At 34.8% G+C, this 26,298-nt stretch overlaps 1 protein-coding gene across 1 annotated transcript; it reads right to left on the minus strand.

The window, feature by feature from the left end:
* Positions 1 to 8,626: 8,626 nt before the first annotated feature.
* Positions 8,627 to 24,327, minus strand: LOC134825578 (inactive glutathione S-transferase D3-like). Its single transcript, XM_063837810.1, has 6 exons — positions 24,122 to 24,327; positions 23,621 to 23,731; positions 23,232 to 23,331; positions 11,675 to 11,725; positions 8,989 to 9,094; positions 8,627 to 8,801 (listed from the first exon to the last, which is right to left on the minus strand). The coding sequence occupies exons 1-6, from the start codon at positions 24,325 to 24,327 to the stop codon at positions 8,692 to 8,694; spliced, it is 684 nt and encodes a 227-aa protein (XP_063693880.1). The 3' UTR covers positions 8,627 to 8,691.
* Between the last annotated feature and the right edge of the window lie 1,971 nt (positions 24,328 to 26,298).

Raw genomic sequence — 26,298 nt, forward strand, 5'->3', positions numbered from 1 at the left:
GACACGTGACACTGACAGCTGGGAACTGGGAAGCAAGTTGAAATTGTTTCTCACTTCTAACCGATTTATCTTAAGCAGAATGCTCGTAATAGCGCAGAAAAATAAAAATATTGTTTTGAAATATGACGCAGTTTTTAACTCAAACGCTATCAGCATCTGCACAGGTAGCTATGAACTAATCAAGTTATAGTGAAGTATTAAACTGGGATTGAAGAAATTGTTAAAAACTCTGCTTACCAGAAATCCTTTCGAGCATCTGGAAGCAGTCTTAAAGCGAATGTCAGAAATGTATCCGGTGGCACATGTGTCAGATTTGCGTGAGTTTTTGAGGAAAACACGACACAGGTATGAAGTGTACTGTGAAACTCATGACATCATAATGTTAACGCGGTCTTTGAGTGGGAGATATAACCCGACAATTTCAAATAATCTCTGACGTTTTTAGCTATTAGCATTCAGCTATAGGCATTTAGCTATATTAGCATTCAGCTATAGGCATTTAGCTATTAGCATTCAGCAATAGGCATTTAGCTATTAGCATTCAGCTATAGGCGTTTAGCTATATTAGCATCCAGCAATAGGCATTTAGCTATTTATATATTTTGTTAAGTCTTTATTGGATCACACCCAATTAGAGTTAGACAAGATCTCTCTAATTAGACGATTTATCTTTGTAACTCCCACTAAAATCGCTCGCCCAAATTTTAAGAACATTTTTGTGAAAAGGCCCTGAGGGTATGAAACTCATCTGAATCGGTGTATTCTTGGAAGCTGATTCCGAATCACCCCCCATGACGTAGGGTAAAATACTTCCCTGGAGAGTTACGGGCAAAAAAACCGTTTTGGTAACGTGACAAGCTAGTAAAACAAGAATTTAATTGATTAGGGCTAGGGCTAGGGCTCGGGTTAGGGTTAGGGTTAGGGTTAGGGTTAGGGTTAGGGTTAGGGTTAGGGTTAGGGTTAGGGTTAGGGTTAGGGTTAGGGTTAGGGTTAGGGTTAGGGTTAGGGTTAGGGTTAGGGTTAGGGTTAGGGTTAGGGTTAGGGTTAGGGTTAGGGTTAGGGTTAGGGTTAGGGTTAGGGTTAGGGTTAGGGTTAGGGTTAGGGTTAGGGTTACGGTTACGGTTTACGTAAATTTAAAACTAAAACTGTTTTGTTCGGCTGCAAAATCATAAAAACCAACGTCACGTGATAATTTTTGGTCGAGCGAATTAGTAATTCCTGATTGTATAGTAGATTGTGTAGACATGTTTACTTTTCATGTTTGATAACATGTGGTAGTACTAGTATAATGCTTCTATATTTATGCGATACTAATTACTACCTATTATGCGATACTAATTACTACATATTATAAAGTAAGGACAGAGCAAATAACGAATTCAATAAAACCGTAAAATGTACTCAACTTTGAGGTATGGTCCCAAAAGTTGACTTACAACATTAATTCAAGCGAGAAAGTACAGATCACAGCATACTTGAAATACTTCAATCACAACCTCCGCAAGCAAACCCAGAAGCAAACTCCGCCGTACGAGCCGGCCGACACGCTCACAGCCACAAAGATGATGAGAACTCATTAGGCCAATTTCTAGGATGCAACAATTTTATCTCGTGATCTTGAGCCTGAGGTGCCGTAATGTTAATCTTACTTTTAGAGCTTTAGTGATGACTGATCCAGTACGTGGGGAATTGATCGGAATTCATTTCAAAGCGTTGTCTGCATTTCAGGAACTGAATTTAATTTGGCGTACTGTGCTATCACCTAAACACACCTAACAAATTTTATATATTTGGGACGATATTTTATTACGCCTTGTTTATTAAACAAAAATACAGTTAGTGTTTTATATCTGTCCAACATTATATTATACTAAATACAAACAGGGCGATTTGTTAAACATGTAAATGATGTTTATGATCTCAATTAACAAGATGTACCAGTAAACTAGCACGTAAACTAAAACAACCGTGCCATAATTACACAGCTGGTCTGCATCCTGTTTTACATTTTACCAGATATGTGACCATAGAAAGACATTTAAACTCAGAAATCCAAAATAAAACAAAATAAACACTACAGTCAGGAACTGTAGATTTCCATTTAGTGCATTATCCTTATATATACCGGTGGTTGCTAAGGAACGACAATTATATCTAGCACTGTAAAGTGTAGCCCAATTTTACCCCTAATTGTAGCAATTTCCGTCAAAGAGATACGAAATACTGATATCTGGATATTATCCGGTTGGAAGAGACAAGGACAAGTGAAACAAGGAAGTTAGGAGTAAGGGCAAATTTTCGGCGTCAACGCCATCTTCAGGCTCAATAAATGTATTTAATTGTAGTTGTGAAAAATAGTTTTAAACTATTTGCCCTTACTCCTAACTTCCTTGTTTCACTTGTCCTTGTCTCTTCCAACCGGATAATATCCAGATATCAGTATTTCAATCATGAGACTAATAAACAGCGAACTACTCCGTTATTTGAGATACGAAATACTGATAGAATAGTAGACAGAGGTCTATAAATTCGACAACAGAACTTTTACTTCCACAACTAACCTTGAAAACCAGATGAAGCATCAAAAAGCCACTAGAAATCCATTTACAGAACACAAATACTCTGGCAACATACCAAAACCCCCCTTATCAATATCAGCTACTTTCTGTCCCTGCTTATAGTACAGGTAAACAGGGGTTAACCTGTTCAAACACACAAGTCTCCACACATTCTGTGTGAATCCTGTAAATAAATTACAGCTCCCGATCACGACCTCCCGCCAGCTAGAAAACGTTTCCACCTTCTAACTAGACAACTCATTGGATGAAACGTGTTTTCTCGAGCTCTGATTGGCTGAAAACACAATAATAAACTCGTGTGGGGTGACCAGGTTTACGAAGACAATCACCTGATCACAGCTTCTGTATTCCTTCTCTACTCATCAACAAGTTTACATGACAATATTGGGGGTCTGTAAAACATGCAGGTCACGTGATAACCTAGTTACCTGGTAACCTGGTAACCTGGTAACCTGGTAACCTGGTAACCTGGTTACCTGGTCACCTGGTAACCTGGTCACCTGGTAACCTGGTAACCTGGTATCCTGGTAACCTGGTAACCTGCTTACATGGCCATATTGGGGGTCTGTAAAACATGCAGAGACAGGTCACGTGGTTATGGTCACGTGGTTAAAGGTGTCGTCATGTTTTTATGATCGAATACCAGCTGTGGTAATGGTCCGTCTGCCGCTATCAATCTCACTTTACAAGCACACGTTTAATATGTCTCCTGCTGTGAATACCGTACTACTACTATCGTTTTCGTAGAATCTTCGGGTATAACATATAAAGATATAAGGGGTGCCGAAGAGCTCCAGGAAACGAATGAACGTGGAGTTGGCCCTATTGGTACATATTTGTGGAGTTGTACACCCCTATAAGCGAGCATCGTACAGTGTACCGCGTCACATGATAACGTGAATCATTGTATTGTTTTGGACGTGGACATCAATTTTCGAACTTTATAGGTACTTCCTTTGGGGTCGTTCACATATTACGTAATCAATATTTTAGCAATTTTTACCCCCCTCCCCCCTTCCGTAATCAACCGTAATCAAGACCCAACCCCCCCCCCCCCCCCTCCTGACAGCAATATTACGTAATCAGTAATCATGGCCTGACCCCCCCCCGGCCTTGACTTTTTTCCTAGAAAAAAAGTTTCGTGAAATTTACTCCTGGTGCTGGTGTAATCCAAGTTCAATGACTCTTATCTTTGTAACTACAGTTATAACTTGAAGTCAGGACGCCAGGTAAAGTGAATTGAAAGAGTGTGGTAGATTATAGATTGTAGATTATAGATTATAGATTGTAGATTGTAGATTATAGATTATAGATTGTAGATTGTAGATTGTAGATTGTAGATTGTAGATTGTAGATTGTAGATTGTAGATTATAGATTGTAGATTGTAGATTGTAGATTGTAGATTGTAGATTGTAGATAGTAGATTGTAGATTATAGATTATAGATTGTAGATTGTAGATTGTAGATTGTAGATTGTAGATTGTAGATTGTAGATTATAGATTATAGATTGTAGATTATAGATTATAGATTGTAGATTGTAGATTGTAGATTGTAGATTGTAGATTGTAGATTGTAGATTGTAGATTATAGATTATAGATTGTAGATTATAGATTATAGATTGTAGATTGTAGATTGTAGATTATAGATTGTAGATTGTAGATTGTAGATTATAGATTATAGATTGTAGATTGTAGATTGTAGATTGTAGATTGTAGATTGTAGATTGTAGATTGTAGATTATAGATTGTAGATTGTAGATTGTAGATTGTAGATTGTAGATTGTAGATAGTAGATTGTAGATTATAGATTATAGATTGTAGATTGTAGATTGTAGATTGTAGATTGTAGATTGTAGATTGTAGATTATAGATTATAGATTGTAGATTATAGATTATAGATTGTAGATTGTAGATTGTAGATTGTAGATTGTAGATTGTAGATTGTAGATTGTAGATTATAGATTATAGATTGTAGATTATAGATTATAGATTGTAGATTGTAGATTGTAGATTATAGATTGTAGATTGTAGATTGTAGATTGTATATTATAGATTGTAGATTATAGATTATAGATTGTAGATTATAGATTGTAGATTGTAGATTGTAGATTGTATATTATAGATTGTAGATTATAGATTATAGATTGTAGATTGTAGATTGTAGATTGTAGATTGTAGATTGTAGATTGTAGATTGTAGATTGTAGATTGTATATTATAGATTGTAGATTATAGATTATAGATTGTAGATTATAGATTGTAGATTGTAGATTGTAGATTATAGATTGTAGATTGTAGATTATAGATTGTAGATTGTAGATTGTAGATTGTAGATTGTAGATTGTAGATAGTAGATTGTAGATTATAGATTGTAGATTATAGATTGTATATTATAGATTGTAGATTATAGATTATAGATTGTAGATTATAGATTGTAGATTGTAGATTGTAGATTATAGATTATATATTGTAGATTATAGATTGTAGATAGTAGATAGTAGATAGTAGATTATAGATTGTAGATTGTAGATAGTAGATAGTAGATAGTTGATAGTAGATAGTAGATTATAGATTATATATTGTAGATTATAGATTGTAGATTGTAGATAGTAGATTATAGATTGTAGATTGTAGATTGTAGATTGTAGATTGTAGATTATAGATTATATATTGTAGATTATAGATTGTAGATAGTAGATAGTAGATAGTAGATTATAGATTGTAGATTGTAGATTGTAGATTATAGATTATATATTGTAGATTATAGATTGTAGATAGTAGATAGTAGATAGTAGATTATAGATTGTAGATTGTAGATAGTAGATAGTAGATAGTTGATAGTAGATAGTAGATTATAGATTATATATTGTAGATTATAGATTGCAGATTGTAGATAGTAGATTATAGATTGTAGATTATAGATTATAGATTGTAGATAGTAGATAGTAGGGTAAAGCACATAATTTTGTCATTTTTTGGCAATTTTCAGACTGCCTGATATAAACCATGGGTTTTAACCTCGTCTGAAATTCCGATTTAGATGAAACCTCCACCATGTTATAGTAGACAGTCTAGGCAAGTTCTATCACAAAAATGATCGAAATTGCTGGGGTTGAAGATGTTCAAAAAAATTATTTTGAAAAAATGACAAAATTAGGTGACTTTACTTAATTTTGTCACCCCGAACCTAATTTTGTCACTTGAAGATTGTGCAAAAAGTAACCGTTTCTCGGTATTTTAGACTACCTGGATGCATCATTCGAGCGCTTTTTTACCAACATTGACCTCAAAAATCCCAAAGATATGATGTTTTCATAGTTTTGTAGCTTGATGAAAAGATGACACTTTTTGGGTATATAATCTTAGAAAATAGCCCCCAAATGCCCCTGAAACCACTGGTATCTTGAAAAACAATTGGTTCTAGGTCTAGGTTGAAATTTTCATGTCTGTAGATAGATCACTTGCTTAGTAATTTCATCAATTATTTTTTTAGTCATTTTAGATTGAAAAAATCAGATTATCCACCTCGGCGAAAATATGCTATTATAAGTGTTATGCTATTATAAGTGCCTTATACATATCCTATGGGCAAAAAAACTTCAGAATAGTTGTATAAGGCCATTTTCAACACAATCTGTGATTTACAAGAAATTTGAGAAAGGTCGATTTTTTTGACAAAATTAGGTACTTTTGGCAAAATCGAACCTAATTTTGTCACCCTCTGTAACTTAAACAATAATTGCGCTAGAGACTTGAAAATTTGTACGTATACTTCTGCTGTAGAAGATATTTGAAATATGCAATGGCATGAAGCTAGCTCAATTACTTTTGAAATAGCAATAAATCAAAATTTTGAAAATTCCTTAAGAAAACCTTAAGGATCTTATTTATTTTTCGGGTTAACAGTTTCGCCTTCATTTTTGACACAGATGCAAAAGAGCTAAAAACTTAAACTTTGTAGGAGCAGTTTCAGCAAAGTCTAAGCTTTCTTTTTATACACAAACCTTTTCTTTCAAGCTGAAATTCCGAGCCGAGGCAGTTTTTCAGAGCAAAATGACAAAATTAGGTACCCTGACAAAATTACGTGCCTTACCCTATATAGTAGATAGTGGATAGTAGATAGTAGATTATATATAATATACATTATATACTACATAAACATTAGAAAGAAAGTGTACTTAAATTACTAATTTTTAAAATGAGGTATAAATGTCGATATACAGTGCACAAATCAAATAAGCAGATGTAGCGTCCCACAAGTAACAATACTACTTCAGTATTAATATTTACACAGAAAAAGAGACATACGCCGACTAGAAACCTTTGTGTTCACTGTTCAGCTGTTCATAACAACTGACAACTGAATTTCAAGTATGGAAGTGTGTAGTGACATCAACACGTTTGAAGTCGCGAACTAAGGTGAGTCAGCCGTCAGTACCAAAATACAAACCGTAGACTTAATTACCTCTTTTTGGAGTGTGATCACATGAAATAATTTCGATCATGTTTCTTGCAGAGCACAGAGGCAATAACAAGTGATGTGATCGATCGAATTGCGCGAATCACATGTTAATGTGGTCGCGCGCGGTGACACTGACTGCTGAAAAAGTACTTTATATATTTTTTAAGTAATCGGTGTCGCGTGTTCCTGTAAGTGGTCCTGGTTTGGACTAATTTGCCAGTATCTAGGTTAGTTGCCATGTGAAGTAAACGGAGTGGCACGTACTTAATGACCTAAAGTATACATCAACAGGTCCTCTAATCTAATGAGCGCCACCCATTCAATAGCCTCAAATATCTATATATAGAGATATAGCCACATACATTTACGATAAATACGATTCTAAAACTGTAATAAGACCTTGTTACTTTGATAACCTTGGTTTTTGGAGTCAGAAATAACCATTTATTACGAAATTCAAATTAAAGAATTGGAATTTAGGTGGAAAAATATTAAAATATTTCCAAACAAACACCGATATAATCAATATCACAACTATTATGATAGTCAATCATTCTGAAATTTTGATTTAAAGTCACCGTCCAAGAACATGAAATTAATTTTAATTCGGAATAAATTATAATTCGACACAATTATTACATAAATCAATTACAAATCACTAAAGACTTTGGGCCAGATTGTTGATAATAATACACAAATTACTTAAATCAATCCTTGTGATCAACACAGATAGTCCCAATATTCACATTTTCCACGATTCAATCAAATTGGGACCACTAATTCAATATGTCAGATTAGTAATCAATTTCATTAAAGATGATATTCATACAGCCAATCTTGCGAGATAATACCGAGATCAAACAACGGTTTAATATGTGCCTTTAACTTAACGCTAGTCAAATTAAAAACTATAAATGCATAATAATGCCGTCACATTATCTTCAACCCAAATTCTTTGCTTTTACATCTTCAAGACAAACAGAAAAACTACTAACGAAAGGAGGTTAATCAAATTGGAACTAAGATAAAAAGCATTAAAGTGGCCATCTGTCATTCACTTCATACCTACGTTACTACCTAGTGTACAGTGTACAATCCTACTCTAGCAGTCATATTAAATAACTTAAAAGATAATCAGAAGTACCGTTCAGTTCTCACTCTAAAGATAATCAGAACTACCGTTCAGTTCTCACTCTAAAGATAATCAGAAGTACCGTTCAGTTCTCACTCTAAAGATAATCAGAAGTACCGTTCAGTTCTCACTCTAAAGATAATCAGGAGTACCGTTCAGTTCTCACTTTAAAGATAATCAGAAGTACCGTTCAGTTCTCACTCTAAAGATAATCAGAACTACCGTTCAGTTCTCACTCTAAAGATAATCAGAAGTACCGTTCAGTTCTCACTCTAAAGATAATCAGAAGTACCGTTCAGTTCTCACTCTAAAGATAATCAGAAGTACCGTTCAGATCTCACTCTAAATATAATCAGAAGTACCGTTCTGTTCTCACTCTAAAGATAATCAGAAGTACCGTTCAGTTCTCACTTTAAAGATAATCAGAAGTACCGTTCAGTTCTCAATCTAAAGATAATCAGAAGTACCGTTCAGTTCTCACTTTAAAGATAATCAGAAGTACCGTTCAGTTCTCACTCTAAAGATAATCAGAAGTACCGTTCTGTTCTCTGATTTGTCTCACTACATCGTCGTGAAACTTGTGAACTTCCTCCCAGTGGGGCAGGCTACGCACTCTCTCCAACCAGCCTACAAGAGAAGGTTATTAATTTAATTAATTAATTAATTAATTAGATTTTTTTGATATGACTCCATTTAAAAGTTTCCCTCCTCCACTTTAAATTTATTTCTCGACGAAAAAATTAATAGAAAAAAAGGAAAGAAACATTGTGACAGCCAGCAGTTTAAAATCATCCACAAAAATGTTAAAACTTACTGATAACATTGGGCCACATTTTAAAATCAAAGTTGACCAGTTCGAGCACGACGACGATACTTGCTATTGTGAAATCAGCTGTTGTTCTTACTCCTAGCAGCCAACTCTGAGGAAATCAGTAATTAATTAGTAATTAATTAGTAAATAGTAATTAATTAGTAATTAATTAGTAAATCAAGGAATAGATCGTCAGAGATTAGTATTTATCACTAACTTGTACATTAAAAAGTGACTATACATCTTTAATGAGATATTAGAAATTACAATCTCTGAAAATTCATAATCGCTTTTTTTAATACATTAATCAAACAACAACAACTTAATAAACAAATTTACTACACCAATACTAAATTCCAGTTAAATTATCATTAAAGTTAAACTCTCTTCAGATTTCAGAAGAACTTACCTTATTACTGTGTAGATAAGAAGAAGTTACCTTATTACTGTGTAGATAAGAAGACGTTGCCTTATTACTGTGTAGATAAGAAGAAGTTACCTTATTACTGTGTAGATAAGAAGAAGTTACCTTATTACTGTGTAGATAAGAAGAACTTACCTTATTACTGTGTAGATAAGAAGAAGTTACCTTATTACTGTGTAGATAAGAAGAAGTTACCTTATTACTGTGTAGATAAGAAGAAGTTACCTTATTACTGTGTAAATAAGAAGAACTTACCTTATTACTGTGTAGATAAGAAGAAGTTACCGTATTACTGTGTAGATAAGAAGAACTTACCTTATTACTGTGTAGATAAGAAGAAGTTACCTTATTACTGTGTAGATAAGAAGAAGTTACCTTATTACTGTGTAGATAAGAAGAAGTTACCTTATTACTGTGTAGATAAGAAGAAGTTACCTTATTACTGTGTAGATAAGAAGAAGTTACCTTATTACTGTGTAGATAAGAAGAACTTACCTTATTACTGTGTAGATAAGAAGAACTTACCTTATTACTGTGTAGATAAGAAGAAGTTACCTTATTACTGTGTAGATAAGAAGAAGTTACCTTATTACTGTGTAGATAAGAAGAACTTACCTTATTACTGTGTAGATAAGAAGAACTTACCTTATTACTGTGTAGATAAGAAGAACTTACCTTATTACTGTGTAGATAAGAAGAAGTTACCTTATTACTGTGTAGATAAGAAGAAGTTACCTTATTACTGTGTAGATAATAAGAAGTTACCTTATTACTGTGTAGATAAGAAGAACTTACCTTATTACTGTGTAGATAAGAAGAAGTTACCTTATTACTGTGTAGATAAGAAGAACTTACCTTATTACTGTGTAGATAAGAAGAAGTTACCTTATTACTGTGTAGATAAGAAGAACTTACCTTATTACTGTGTAGATAAGAAGAAGTTACCTTATTACTGTATAGATAAGAAGAAGTTACCTTATTACTGTGTATATAAGAAGAAGTTACCTTATTACTGTGTAGATAAGAAGAAGTTACCTTATTACTGTGTAGATAAGAAGAACTTACCTTATTACTGTGTAGATAAGAAGAACTTACCTTATTACTGTGTAGATAAGAAGAAGTTACCTTATTACTGTGTATATAAGAAGAAGTTACCTTATTACTGTGTAGATAAGAAGAACTTACCTTATTACTGTGTAGATAAGAAGAACTTACCTTATTACTGTGTAGATAAGAAGAAGTTACCTTATTACTGTGTAGATAAGAAGAAGTTACCTTATTACTGTGTAGATAATAAGAAGTTACCTTATTACTGTGTAGATAAGAAGAAGTTACCTTATTACTGTGTAGATAAGAAGAACTTACCTTATTACTGTGTAGATAAGAAGAAGTTACCTTATTACTGTGTAGATAAGAAGAAGTTACCTTATTACTGTGTAGATAATAAGAAGTTACCTTATTACTGTGTAGATAAGAAGAACTTACCTTATTACTGTGTAGATAAGAAGAAGTTACCTTATTACTGTGTAGATAAGAAGAAGTTACCTTATTACTGTGTAGATAAGAAGAAGTTACCTTATTACTGTGTAGATAAGAAGAACTTACCTTATTACTGTGTAGATAAGAAGAACTTACCTTATTACTGTGTAGATAAGAAGAAGTTACCTTATTACTGTGTAGATAATAAGAAGTTACCTTATTACTGTGTAGATAAGAAGAAGTTACCTTATTACTGTGTAGATAAGAAGAAGTTACCTTATTACTGTGTAGATAAGAAGAACTTACCTTATTACTGTGTAGATAAGAAGAAGTTACCTTATTACTGTGTAGATAATAAGAAGTTACCTTATTACTGTGTAGATAAGAAGAAGTTACCTTATTACTGTGTAGATAAGAAGAACTTACCTTATTACTGTGTAGATAAGAAGAAGTTACCTTATTACTGTGTAGATAAGAAGAAGTTACCTTATTACTGTGTAGATAATAAGAAGTTACCTTATTACTGTGTAGATAAGAAGAACTTACCTTATTACTGTGTAGATAAGAAGAAGTTACCTTATTACTGTGTAGATAATAAGAAGTTACCTTATTACTGTGTAGATAAGAAGAAGTTACCTTATTACTGTGTAGATAAGAAGAAGTTACCTTATTACTGTGTAGATAAGAAGAAGTTACCTTATTACTGTGTAGATAATAAGAAGTTACCTTATTACTGTGTAGATAAGAAGAAGTTACCTTATTACTGTGTAGATAAGAAGAAGTTACCTTATTACTGTGTAGATAAGACTTTTCTATCGTGTCCAGATCTTCACATACCTGCAACAAATACAATTTTCATCACACAGTTTAACACTGTTTAAAATTTACAGTAGATAATAATATGAATTATGACTTATTATAACGTGTTTTGTCACACAGTTTAACACTGTTTAAAATTTACAGTAGATAATAATATGACTTATAACGTGTTTTGTTCCAATGTATATAATTGTATATTGTAAACCTGTGGGCTGTGCTAATCAAGGTGTCCTAGTACGTGTTTTGGTTACAAATAAATTAATAACTGCAAAAAATTAATAACTGCAAAAACAATACATAAGGTGTACATAATACATATTATAGTGTACTGTTAACAGTAATTATGTATACATTATACAATGTTATGTTTTGTATAAACTCACAAACTAGTTAACTTGTACAATGTACAATAATAACCAAATTTACCGCGGAGCTTGCGAGAAAGGGAAAAGCTGCGGTTTGCGTTAAATTATTTGATTGTTTACATTTTAAAATGTGTTTTAAAGTCTTATTTGTGGAACGGAAAGGTCGCGTTAAATCTGAGTATATCATTTATAATCTCACACATCTTACACTAGTATTAAAATAATGCTGTGATATAACTTTGTTCAATTACTTCAAGGACTGTACAATCGTAGGTGTTTAATCCTAATCTATTTGACAGTATCAGGTCAGAGCAGCCCCCCCTCCTCTTCTTACACCCCTGGGTCAGGGCAGGGGCGCCCCCCCCCCCCTTTCCTACACCCCTGGGTCAGGGCAGGGGCGCTCCCCCCCCCCCTCTTCCTAAACCCCTGGGTCAGGATCTTAGAACACATTTGTTTAAGATATCTCATTAGCAACTAGCACAGTGAACATTTAAATGGTGTAAATACCTTATAATTTGTAAAGAATGCTAGCCATCTTAGCACGTACTTTAAGAACATAAGAAGTAAAAAGTGGGTGGAAATGTTCAGTAAGAAGAAGGGGGCTAAACCAGGGGTTATATTACACCACAGTCTGAACCTAATAATTCTGTGTGTTGGTTCTTTACTGTAAAGGTTCGGTAAAAAGGAGAGGTGCTCTTACTGGGGAGGAAATAAGTTGTGTTACAATTCGTCCCCCCCTTCCCCCTACCCCTACCCCCGCACCGCAACCCCTGCCCCCGCAACCCCCGCCCACCACCCCCGCCCCCGCAACCCACGCCCCCGCAACCGCCCCCTACCCTCGTCTCCCCCCGTCCACGGCACCCCGCCCCCTTCCCCCCTCATATTATAGTTTAACTTCTCCTCTCATTCTCCTCTCATTGGTTATGATTAATATTTAGTATTTAGCAGTGTGAGATGACTGATGATAGTGAGATTAGTATTTATATAAACTTCATTATTTATTCACAAATCATAAAATATGATAATTCAATAAGCGGACACCTCTACAGTAATGTGAGAAGGGGAATAACTAAACAGCTGACCTCAACAATGTCCTCTATCCAGCTACTCAGAGAGAGAGGCAGTCCCACGTGACCTGCACGTGACCTGCACGTGACCTGCACGTGACTACTATTCACGCACATTATCCTATTCTGTTATTACGGTCCTACAATCTACATTCTTAGTCCTTACATTAGCTTCGCAAACTCCGTTCTCTCTTACGTAATTCTTATTGTGCTGATCTTCCAGTAGTTTGTTTCTCAGCAGACTCTGTTCGAACTGGATGTCTATTTTAGTTACTCACTTAACTGTTACAGCCAGGCATTATAATATTTCTTATTTTCTGTGATATTCGCCTGATTTTACCCTCCTCCTCCTCCTCCTCACTTTGTCTACATCTGAGACGAAAGTCAGGTAGGAACGATACAGATTAAGGATCGATTGTGTGAGTTATAATATAAGAGGATTCAATATCTTATATCAGAGGTTTAATCTATTATAATAGCCAATTAGCTGTAAATATCAATTATCAATATAGTCTCTCGTAAAAAGCTCCCGTGAACATTGTATAAGTTGTGATAACATCAAATTCAGCTAATCTGATAAAAATCTTTTCAGAATCATTTCAAACTCGTCACAAACTAATAAGATATTGGGATGGGGAAAAGAAAAAATAACAAGGGAAAGCAGAGAAAGAAAGGCAGAAAAAGGAAACAATTGGTTGCAAATGATAAACAAACAAATTGCGGTCGGTACATATAATACTTATATTCATATTATATACTATGTTATGCATGACATTTTGTAAGTCTATTATGATTTATGCTATAAAATCAAGCAGTTCTTATAGAATCAATACAATTGATAAATTTAGCTCAGGCCGTTCAGCCACTTTGTTACATTCTCCATTATCATTCTGGGGTCTTATAACTTACAATTTTGTTGTAAGTAAGATATTTTTTCAACTTTTACAGAGATAACTACGCTGCAAGACCAATCTCCGATTGCCCCCAAAGAGACTAATATTGATGCTCACAACGACAAAGAGGAAGCATCCAGCAGTACTTTTGATGAAAAAACAAATTTCGGTTGGTACATACTTATATCTATATTCATTATTCATGACTTTTTGTAGTAAAACATTAACGAAGTCTATTATGATTTATGCTATAAAATCAAGCAGTTCTTATAGAATCAATACAATTGATAAATTTAGCTCAGGCCGTTCAGCCACTTTGTTACATTCTCCATTATCATTCTGGGGTCTTATAACTTACAATTTTGTTGTAAGTAAGATATTTTTTCAACTTTTACAGAGATAACTACGCTGCAAGACCAATCTCCGATTGCCCCCAAAGAGACTAATATTGATGCTCACAACGACAAAGAGGAAGCATCCAGCAGTACTTTTGATGAAAAAACAAATTTCGGTTGGTACATACTTATATCTATATTCATTATTCATGACTTTTTGTAGTAAAACATTAACGAAGTCTATTATGATTTATGCTATAAAATCAAGCAGTTCTTATAATAAAACAAATATTTATAAAACAAATATTTATTTTTACGGCACAATCAAACAATATCAATAATAAATAAATCAGGGGAGGTTTGAAGAGGTTTCAAGTGCCGAAGGCCACTGCTTATCTTTAGGATTTGAGAGTGACCTGTGCTTGAAACCCCCTCAACCATCCACTACGTCAATATACTTGTTATATAAATTATATAGAAAAATATAACAATCTAAAATTACTTATTGGTTTAGTTAGGTGACATAGGAGAGCCCAGTTGAGTTTTAGTTTAGGTTTAAGTTTTAAGTCAAAGTTTAAAAGGTTAGCCATGTTTCATGGCAGAGAGAGATATCATGTGTGCAGAGCCGTACCGGATTTAGAATTTGAGATATAATATAAATTAGTTACCATGTATTAGGGTCATCTCGATTTTGGAGGGAAAGCAAGTGCTTTTTAAGGTTAGATTTAATAATACCTGACGAGGCTGACAAGTCTGAATTCTTGGAAGAACCCGGGATTATTATCCCATCTACATTAGCATCACATATTTCGAATACATGGGGGCTGAGGTCATTCCAAATTTTCGTAGAGGTGTACAAAAAGTTCTGTTGGGAGATATCCAACCTCAGTAATGGGACAATCAGACGAAGTTTTTCATTTCTAGGACAGAACTTGAAAAGATCTTTAATCGACTGGGGGACATCAAATTTAAGAATTTTGAATAGTTCCATAAATGTGTGGTACATGTGCAAATTCTCCAGGTTCATAATTTTCTGCTCAGTGAATAGCGGTTTAGTGTGTTCAAGACAGTAGTTCTTGCTAGCCATATGTTCGTTATAAGTTCTTGAACGTGCACAGGTTAAATAGTATTCCTTATGATCAAAATTGGGAATGTTACCAAATAGCAGTCTTATACATCGTTTTTGAATTGCAAAAATTTTATTCAGCTTATGTTTAGGGATCCCACCCCAGCAACTTATACAATAGCTAAGATGTGACATAAAAAGAGCATTGTATAGTTTCAAATATTCAGATTTGGGAATGAATTTGCAAATTCTCTTAATCGATACAATACTGGAGTTCAGCTTTAAAGATAAATGATTAAGATGTGGTTCCCAGCTTAGCTGTTCGTCTATTATCACCCCAAGAAACTTTGTACATTGAACCTTTTCTAGCTTTTTGCCATCTATTAAAATCGTTAGATTCCTGTTAAAGGGCCGTGTTCTGGCACAGGTCTGTGTTGCTCTTGACAAACCTGGCTGAAAATGCATGTAACAACTTTTCCCTGCATTTATATGTAACTTGTTAGACTCCATATAGTTACTGACCTGTTTCATTACATGATTAGCTTTTTCAAAAGCTTCCTGTGCTGAACTACCTATCACAAAAATATTTGTATCATCAGCAAACAGGACGAATTCAGCCAAGCTTGAGGAGCTCACAATATCATTTATATAAATCAGAAATAGTAGAGGTCCTAACACTGACCCCTGGGGTACACCATACTCAACTGAACACTTGTCCGATTTTTCAGTTTGAAAAGAAGTTACTTGGCTACGGTTTGTTAGATAGCTAGCAAGAGTTTTTAGTGCAATACCTCTTACTCCATAGTGTTCAAGTTTATGCAGGAGTTTATCGTGCTCAATTGTGTCAAATGCTTTACTTAGATCAATAAATATTCCAATTACATGATTTTTCTGTTCAATCTCATTAAGTATTTTATTGACAGAATAGTTTACGGCATGATTTGTTGAGTGTTGTTTTCTAAAACCAAATTGTCGGTCATAAATCACGTTCATAGCACTGAGGTAATTATATAACCTATTATAAATTATTTTTTCAAGTATTTTTCCAAATATCGGTAATGTAGAAACAGGTCGATAGTTATCAAGGCATCGTGAGTCTCCTTTTTTATAAATTGGTGTAATAGAGCCCGTTTTAAGCTTGTTTGGAAAGACCCCATTGTCCAAGAACCAATTAAAGAATCTAGAGATATGACCAGACAGATAATTTACACTCTTTTTTAAGACTTTAACAGAGATATCACTTGCCTTCCCATTTTCAAGGCTACCAATAATTTTACTTATCTCTTCCTCGTCACAGGGGCTGAGAAAAAAAGAGTTCACTATTCTTTCTCTGCCCTTGAGGTATTGCTTAAACTTCGTTTTATTGAAATTGCCATCAGTTACCGTACGAGATGGTACAGAAGATTGAACTTTTGAATTAAGAGTACGAGCAATAGACGAGAAGTAGATGTTAAATCCGTTAGCAATCTCACGGCGTTCAGTTACAATTCTACCATCAATTAAGAATGATGCTTTTATATCTTTTTTAGATTTACCCCTGAGTTCGTTAATCAATTCCCAGGTTTTTTTAATATTTCCTTTAGCAAGTTCAAATTTTTTCCCATCTAGTGGGCTTTTTTCGCAGATTTTATAGCTTTGTTTAGGATAGAACGATACTCCTTATACTTAAGATATAAAGTTTCCTCACCTAATGGGTTGATTTTGGTACACGAAGCCTTCCATCGCTTGTAGTGAAAGCCTTTAGTAAACACAGATTTAATTAACGCAGAAGTGATCCATGGATTCATCAATCTATTGCGTTTTGATTGAAAACCAGCAGTAGAGTCCACTTTGAAATTCAGTTCGATTTTTTCATGGACAGTTTCGACAAATTTTTCAAAACCTTCCTCATCATACGAAAAGTTCGATTGGTAGATATCCCTTCCGATATCATTAAGGAAGCTTTCTATATTAGACTCACAGTAATCATACTTAGGTTTAAGTTTGGCATCATTTGGACTCTCTTTAGTATTACACGATATGAAACAGAAGATGGGGTTATGATGGGAAATCTTGGATTCAAGAATTCCAGATCCTAAGACACGCTCAGTAGAGTTCACTAAAATATTATCAATTAAGCTTTCGTTGCAACCCGGCTTGGCATGGGTGGCAATCGATATCAAAGGGATTAAATTGTTACTGTAGATAGTTTGTTCAAATTCGGCTATGTTTCGTCCCTGGGCCAAAAGATCAACATTGAAGTCACCTGTCAAGGCTACATTATTAGACGGTAGGAATTTCATCAACACATCAAGCTCAGCAAGTGCATCTAGAATATCACCACTAGGGGGCCTGTAAACAACACCAGCAATCTGTGGAACCTCTGTGTTAGTGATCTCAACAAAAAGTGTTTCAAGATTGTCAGAGCATTTACATAACTTTTCGATTCGGCTGTATTGGTACTTATTGTCAATATATACACCAAGGCCACTACCTTTCTTTTTCCCATCAGTTTTGGAGTTGTACTCACTGCTGTAACCATCAATTTTGTATAGATCTTTATTTTCCTCATCAATGTTTGTTTCAGCTAGCGCAATAACTGCAAATTTCTCATCATATTGACTCATATCAGTAATAAAGCTGTCAAAGTTAGATGCGTTCCCATCAATGTTGTTAAACACAATAGATATAAACGGCTTGTTATGGTTAAGTATGTTTTTTGACAGCCGGTTGAAATTTGTCATGTTATAAGACCTACAGTCTTTTAGAATGTTTGAAATAGTCTCCATATCTTCGTCTCTTTCTACAGTGTTGGGATCATATTTGTCATAAATAATTGAGTTGAAAGGATTGTACCTTTGGGATTTGAAGGCGAAACATTGACTGCAGTGCCACATTTGTTTAACATGGTCAAATTTAAAGCTCTGTTCAGAACATTTGGCATGATATATTGTATCGCAACACTCACATATTATGACTTTATGATGGCTTAGTACATTGCTATCACAACCTGGACATCTCTCTCTTGTAATATTAAAGTTTATTGAGGTCATATCGGTAAGATATCACCCCTACTACCCCTACTTAGGGCACTCCTATAGTCACCATTTCCACCTTTAAATCTTTCCGTGGACTGACTTCCACCACGTTGTACAATACATCGTTTTATATTCATGCAAAATATTTTCAGGCCTTCTCTTCCGAGATGTACAACATCATTGACCAATGGTGTTCCATCACGTGAGAATCTACCATACTTAGAAGGCATGCATCCGTTAACAGAACCTAGTACAGAGTTATCTATAATAAACATGTTTTTCCTATTATAAACCATGTCAACAATTAAACTGTTTAACTCCCCTATACGTGAGTTAACAAACTGTGATTTAGTGGGCAAGAGTAGACTAATATGAACTTTACTATTTGGATAAAATTGCTGAATTTCACTACATTTCTTCTTAAGCTTAGCAATAAGTGTTCTAGTAGATGGTCTGTTGTTATTGTCCCGAATATCATTGATTCCCGTGTGTATAACAATGTTCCGATAAGGGCCTATGTCTTTCGGAGAAGGAATATCGTCAATTTTAGCAGCCCACATTCGCTTACCAGGAACCCATTTTCCGAGAGTTCCAACATCTTTACCAAATTGAATATATTTAGTGTTTGAGTCCCCAATTAAAACTGTGCTATTTTTGTAGTAAGGCGCAATATGCCTAAAGGTAGAATCAATACAATTGATAAATTTAGCTCAGGCCGTTCAGCCACTTTGTTACATTCTCCATTATCATTCTGGGGTCTTATAACTTACAATTTTTTTGTAAGTAAGATATTTTTTCAACTTTTACAGAGATAACTACGCTGCAAGACCAATCTCCGATTGCCCCCAAAGAGACTAATATTCACATCGACGAAGAGGAAGCATCCAGCAGTACTTTTGATGAAAAAACAAATTTCGGTTGGTACATACTTATATCTATATTCATTATTCATGACTTTTTGTAGTAAAACATTAACGAAGTCTATTATGATTTATGCTATAAAATCAAGCAGTTCTTATAGAATCAATACAATTGATAAATTTAGCTCAGGCCGTTCAGCCACTTTGTTACATTCTCCATTATCATTCTGGGGTCTTATAACTTACAATTTTGTTGTAAGTAAGATATTTTTTCAACTTTTACAGAGATAACTACGCTGCAATACCAATCTCCGATTGCCCCCAAAGAGACTAATATTGATGCTCACAACGACAAAGAGGAAGCATCCAGCAGTACTTTTGATGAAAAAACAAATTTCGGTTGGTACATACTTATATCTATATTCATTATTCATGACTTTTTGTAGTAAAATATTAACGAAGTCTATTATGATTTATGTTATAAAATCTAGCAATTCTTATAGAATTGATACTATTGATACATTTAGCCAATGTACTAGACTCTCCATCATAATTGTAGGGTCCTACAACTTACAATGTTTGATTTTATTCAACTTTTACAGAGATGAATACGCTGGAAGAGTATAGAAACAAAGGCAAAGAAATCTGTAAAAAGTATTGCGAGTTTAAAAACCAATCTCCGATTATGTTACCGCCTGCCCCCAAACAGACCTACATTGATGCTTACATCGACGAAGAGGGAGCACCTAGCATGATCAGTAAGATTAAATCTGACGATGAGAAATCAAGACGAGACTATGAGGCTGAGGTGGTGACATATCGGGCTTTGGAGAGATTGCCAGAGGAAAGGTGTGTGGTTCTTCATAGCTTCAAGTACACCGATCGTCAGTACCGAATGTGTGATAAAAATACAGAACCTGAATTTGATGAAGCAGAATGTGACTTTGTTGTTATCGGAAGTAACTATGTCGCTATAATAGAAGTGAAGAATGTCGAGGATCAGGAAGATGGCAAAGTTACAAAGTCGAAGAAAAAGCGATTAAAAAAGGGGTTGAAAAAGCTTTTAAAAATATCATGCGATCAACTTGAAAGGACAAAATCATTGATAAATGGTCTTTTACAGCAAGTTTTCGCTGGAATGGAGGCAGATCAATGCTCAATAATATGCCTGTCCGCGTTTCCTAGCACAAGTCGTGTTCGATTTAAGAACATGGATGAACAGACCAAAAAGCAGATATTGTGCAAAGAGGACTTTATAGATTTCTCAAGCTGGTGGAAACAATATGTGCTAGGTTCGATATCTAGCTTTGTTCAAACTGAAACTTTTCTCGCCAAACACCAGGAAATGAAGCAAGTATTGGTAGCTATCTACTGTACTGATAAAAACCTATGTGATGAACTGAAGTGTTGCTTGGGAAAAGCTATAATGGACATTGACGACGAGTTGAAGAAAGGAAATATTACATTTCTCAGCAAAAACCGTCTACCAAATCCTAATGTGAGAAAAGCAACTGATATAAAGTCTGCAAATATTGACAGTGGCATTAACATTTTCAAAGACATGCTCGGTATAGAATACTTGACTGTGGAACAACATGATGCTTTCAACAAAGATCAGAATCTGCTGGCAATTAATGGACCAGCAGGTTCAGGGAAAACTATCATCTTGTTGGCTATGATCATAAAAGTGATCAAATCAAATGTGGATAGCAGAGCTGTGTTGTTCATTTTCTCAGAGGATAACATTTCATTTAAACGTTATCGAGATGCTTTAGATAAAGCTGAAATCAGTAACGAAGTGATAGCCACGGACAGTCCAAAGTTCATACTCACATTACAGAAGATATTAGAAAGTAATAGCAGGGTGGTAATAGTTAGGATCACATGTTTGTTATCTTTCACACATGTGTATAGAACAGTGACTAAACTGATGGAAAGGAACACACACCTATTTATTGATGACTGGCAGGGTATGGTGGGTCCGTTAAAACGAACAATGTTTACAGAGCTCGAGATACAGCAGATTGTCAGAGCACCAACTAACTGTGTGATCGCTTGTGATTTAACTCAGTCATCCTACTATAACACAGGATCATCTAAAAAAAAACGATTTTTCCCATCCTTAATAAACTTGCCCCCTGAAAACATTGTAACTCTATCTCTGAACTTAAGAAATACTTCTGACATTATTGACATTCTATCTAAGATGAGAGAGCACATAATTCTACAAGTTCCTCAAGTAAAAAGAGACTTAGCTATTCCTATGATAAAACACGGACATTTTATTCACGGACCACAGATTGTAGTGCATGTTATTGAGAAGACACTTGAGAAGGATTTAAGTGTGGTTATTGGTATCTTGAATGTAGAGCTAGATAAATTATGTAAAACAGACAATATTAAAATAGGTATATTATATAATACAAGATACAAATATTACAAAATAATTCAAAAGGTAATAGAAGAACGATGTAGTGTATTTGATAATAATAAAATAGAGTGGTGTAATGTTAAAAGTTGTTATTCAGTAGAGTACCCAGCAGTTATTGTGTTACTCGATTTTACTTATTATTTTAATGACCTACCTTCTCTTTACCTGCAGATTTCAAGAGCAAGAGTATATTGTGTTGTTATAGTATATAATTCAGATGATAGCATCTTCTTTTCAGGATTTCAACAATTAAAGATACGCCGCCGTTACTTGTCATTTAAACGATTAAATGATATATTGGTTGAACTTGGAGATTTAATCAGAATCATACGGCATGCTTGATAACACAGAGTTTATCTGTGATAAGAATATTTGTGTTGTTCATGTGAATGACACAAACACATTTTATTGAATGTTACATTGAAAATACTAATATGAGATAAGATTTGTAAAGTAACAATTTATACTGCCAATTTTATAATACACAGTGTTGAATTTAGTAGTATCAACAATATTAGTGAAACTACACAGCTGTTCTGAAAATAAATTTAAAATGAAGAAATTGAACTATTATACAAGTTCAACATGTAGCGTGATTATCAGAGTATGTACAGTATGATAGGATCCAAATACTTTACAAAGCTTATCAAATAGTTCATGATCACTGCACTCTGCACTCTGCACCTATCACCACACTTAGATTAAATACGATATATTAATATAATATAAATATAAAACTGAAGACAGTCTAAAATAACTTACCTTCTTTATGCCAGTTTCAATAAGCTTGTTATTACTTGTACTGTCTTCTAACCACCACGTGTCATGACGTCACACCACGTGTCATGACGTCACACCACGTGTCATGACGTCACACTTAAATAACTAACCTTCTTTATGCCAGTTTCAATAAGCTTGTTATTACTTGTACTGTCTTCTAACCACCACGTGTCATGACGTCACACCACGTGTCATGACGTCACACCACGTGTCATGACGTCACACCACGTGTCATGACGTCACACTAAAATAACTAACCTTCTTTATGCCAGTTTCAATGAGCTTGTTATTACTTGTACTGTCTTCTAACCACCACGTGTCATGACGTCACACCACGTGTCATGACGTCACACTAAAATAACTTACCTTCTTTATGCCAGTTTCAATAAGCTTGTTATTACTTGTACTGTCTTCTAACCACCACGTGTCATGACGTCACACCACGTGTCATGAAGTCACACTAAAATAACTAACCTTCTTTATGCCAGTTTCAATAAGCTTGTTATTACTTGTACTGTCTTCTAACCACCACGTGTCATGACGTCACACCACGTGTCATGACGTCACAACACGTGTCATGACGTCACACTAAAATAACTTACCTTCTTTATGCCAGTTTCAATAAGCTTGTTATTACTTGTACTGTCTTCTAACCACCACGTGTCATGACGTCACACCACGTGTCATGACGTCACACTAAAATAACTTACCTTCTTTATGCCAGTTTCAATAAGCGTGTTATTACTTGTACTGTCTTCTAACGCGAACTCGCTGTATATTTGTGGATACACATAGCTAAAACCAATGTTCCTGAAATTATTTATTTCAATTTCAAACCATGGCTATTATTTATAACTTTATTAGAATAAAAGTTGATCAATAGTTTATTAATAAATTAAAATAAAAGTTAAAAATCACTTTTAAGACTAGTGGCTACATATTATTTAAAACTTTACATGTCCCAAATATCGAGTGTTTTCGGAATTATGTCTATAACAGTGTTATAGTTATATAATTCCCCCACTGAAACACGATGTTGAATATTATCTCAGTTTCAAGAGCAGAGCCTAAATAACGTTAGGAATTCCAGGAATCTCACCAATGTAACTGCTCGCAACTCCAGGATACCATCTGATCTACCTGACTCTGCATCTCTTTAGACAGTCTCTGTACCCTGTATGTGTCATGCAGGTAGTTTATAATCGCTGGTCTGAAAAAGTGTGAGCTTAATTAGATTGTGGAATTTACCCTGGCGGCACTATGGCGGCACTCTGGCCGCCATAGTGCCACGAGAGTGCCGCGATGGGGCCATCGGGATCCGGATGTATGATCAATAATACTAATAGTGCTGTAATTTTGTCCGGAATGTTGCATGATTTTATAAATATGTTTAATTTGCTGGACCGATATATCGATATTGTCACAACACACAATGTTTATCAGGTACACTCAACACAACCACTATAAACAAACCAACTGTTTATAAACAAATCCCTATCAAAACATTGAACCATTCAAACTGAATATTAAAATGAAACAACTAAATTATGTAATATAATAATATAATAATTATGTAATATAATAATATAATTCCTCTCACCCCTCAGAAATACAGACACCATTATGTTGTATTACAGGCAGTGTATGTTTAGGGTTCTTCTCCAGGAAATCCGGGGTGAGATGTTCGTTCTTCAGTACGTTAACTTCAGTGTAAGAGTAGTCTATACAGTGTTCTTTAAGGAAGAGTAGTACAGGTCTACAGGGTGCAACTACACATGATGCGTATATTTTCAAGTCATCTGGCATGCCTGGTGAGTGGTGAGGGGGTCACGTGGTTTAGTGGTCACGTGGTTTAGTGATCACGTGGTTTAGTGATCACGTGGTTTAGTGATCACGTGGTTTAGTGGTCACGTGGTTTAGTGATCACGTGGTTTAGTGATCACGTGGTTTAGTGGTCACGTGGTTTAGTGATCACGTGGTTTAGTGATCACGTGGTTTAGTGATCACGTGGTTTAGTGATCACGTGGTTTAGTGATCACGTGGTTTAGTGATCACGTGGTTTAGTGATCACGTGGTTTAGTGATCACGTGGTTTAGTGATCACGTGGTTTAGTGATCACGTGGTTTAGTGATACTATACTAACACTATAGTGATACTATACTAACAATTATTTTATTACGATATACATGAAATAGAGTAAGGTAGTAAGAAGAAATGTGTCATTGAGACTAGCATATGCAGTGAAACAAATCTTAGAAATTTAGATTAAGTACACCCAACAAACGAAAAATAAAATACCTCAACTTACAAGTTAAATAAAGTATGATTTTATGGTTTTTATTTTAATTTTATAGTTTATACAAATAACATAATAAAATCCTGCTCAAATAAAATCGTCAGTCAATGGTGTAAACCCCTGCAATGCACATAATATTGTAATGTCGAACAGTTTTTTACTGTTCAATCATATTTCCTCTTAAATTAAGAACATGTATTATTTTTTAAATGGCTTATAAGAATTGTGAAGCACAAAGCTGAGAAATAATAACTCAAGACCCCTTGTCAATACCAGATGTTCTACATAACTCAAGATCCCTTGTCAATACCAGATGTTCTACATAACTCAAGACCCCTTGTCAATACCAGATGTTCTACATAACTCAAGACCCCTTGTCAATACCAGATGTTCTACATAACTCAAGACCCCTTGTCTATACCAGATGTTCTACATAACTCAAGACCCCTTGTCTATACCAGATGTTCTACATAACTCAAGATCCCTTGTCTATACCAGATGTTCTACATAACTCAAGATCCCTTGTCTATACCAGATGTTCTACATAACTCAAGACCCCTTGTCTATACCAGATGTTCTACATAACTCAAGATCCCTTGTCTATACCAGATGTTCTACATAACTCAAGACCCCTTGTCAATACCAGATGTTCTACATAACTCAAGACCCCTTGTCAATACCAGATGTTCTACATAACTCAAGACCCCTTGTCTATACCAGATGTTCTACATAACTCAAGACCCCTTGTCAATACCAGATGTTCTACATAACTCAAGACCCCTTGTCAATACCAGATGTTCTACATAACTCAAGACCCCTTGTCTATACCAGATGTTCTACATAACTCAAGACCCCTTGTCAATACCAGATGTTCTACATAACTCAAGACCCCTTGTCAATACCAGATGTTCTACATAACTCAAGACCCCTTGTCAATACCAGATGTTCTACATAACTCAAGACCCCTTGTCAATACCAGATGTTCTACATAACTCAAGACCCCTTGTCAATACCAGATGTTCTACATAACTCAAGACCCCTTGTCAATACCAGATGTTCTACATAACTCAAGACCCCTTGTCAATACCAGATGTTCTACATAACTCAAGACCCCTTGTCTATACCAGATGTTCTACATAACTCAAGACCCCTTGTCAATACCAGATGTTCTACATAACTCAAGACCCCTTGTCAATACCAGATGTTCTACATAACTCAAGAGTCAAGACCCCTTGTCTATACCAGATGTTCTACATTACTCAAGACCCCTTGTCTATACCAGATGTTCTACATAACTCAAGACCCCTTGTCAATACCAGATGTTCTACATAACTCAAGACCCCTTGTCTATACCAGATGTTCTACATAACTCAAGACCCCTTGTCAATACCAGATGTTCTACATAACTCAAGACCCCTTGTCTATACCAGATGTTCTACATAACTCAAGACCCCTTGTCTATACCAGATGTTCTACATAAC

This window comes from Bolinopsis microptera, chromosome 13 (assembly GCF_026151205.1).
Source record: "Bolinopsis microptera isolate Bmic1 chromosome 13, MBARI_Bmic_1.0, whole genome shotgun sequence".
NCBI lineage: Eukaryota > Metazoa > Ctenophora > Tentaculata > Lobata > Bolinopsidae > Bolinopsis > Bolinopsis microptera.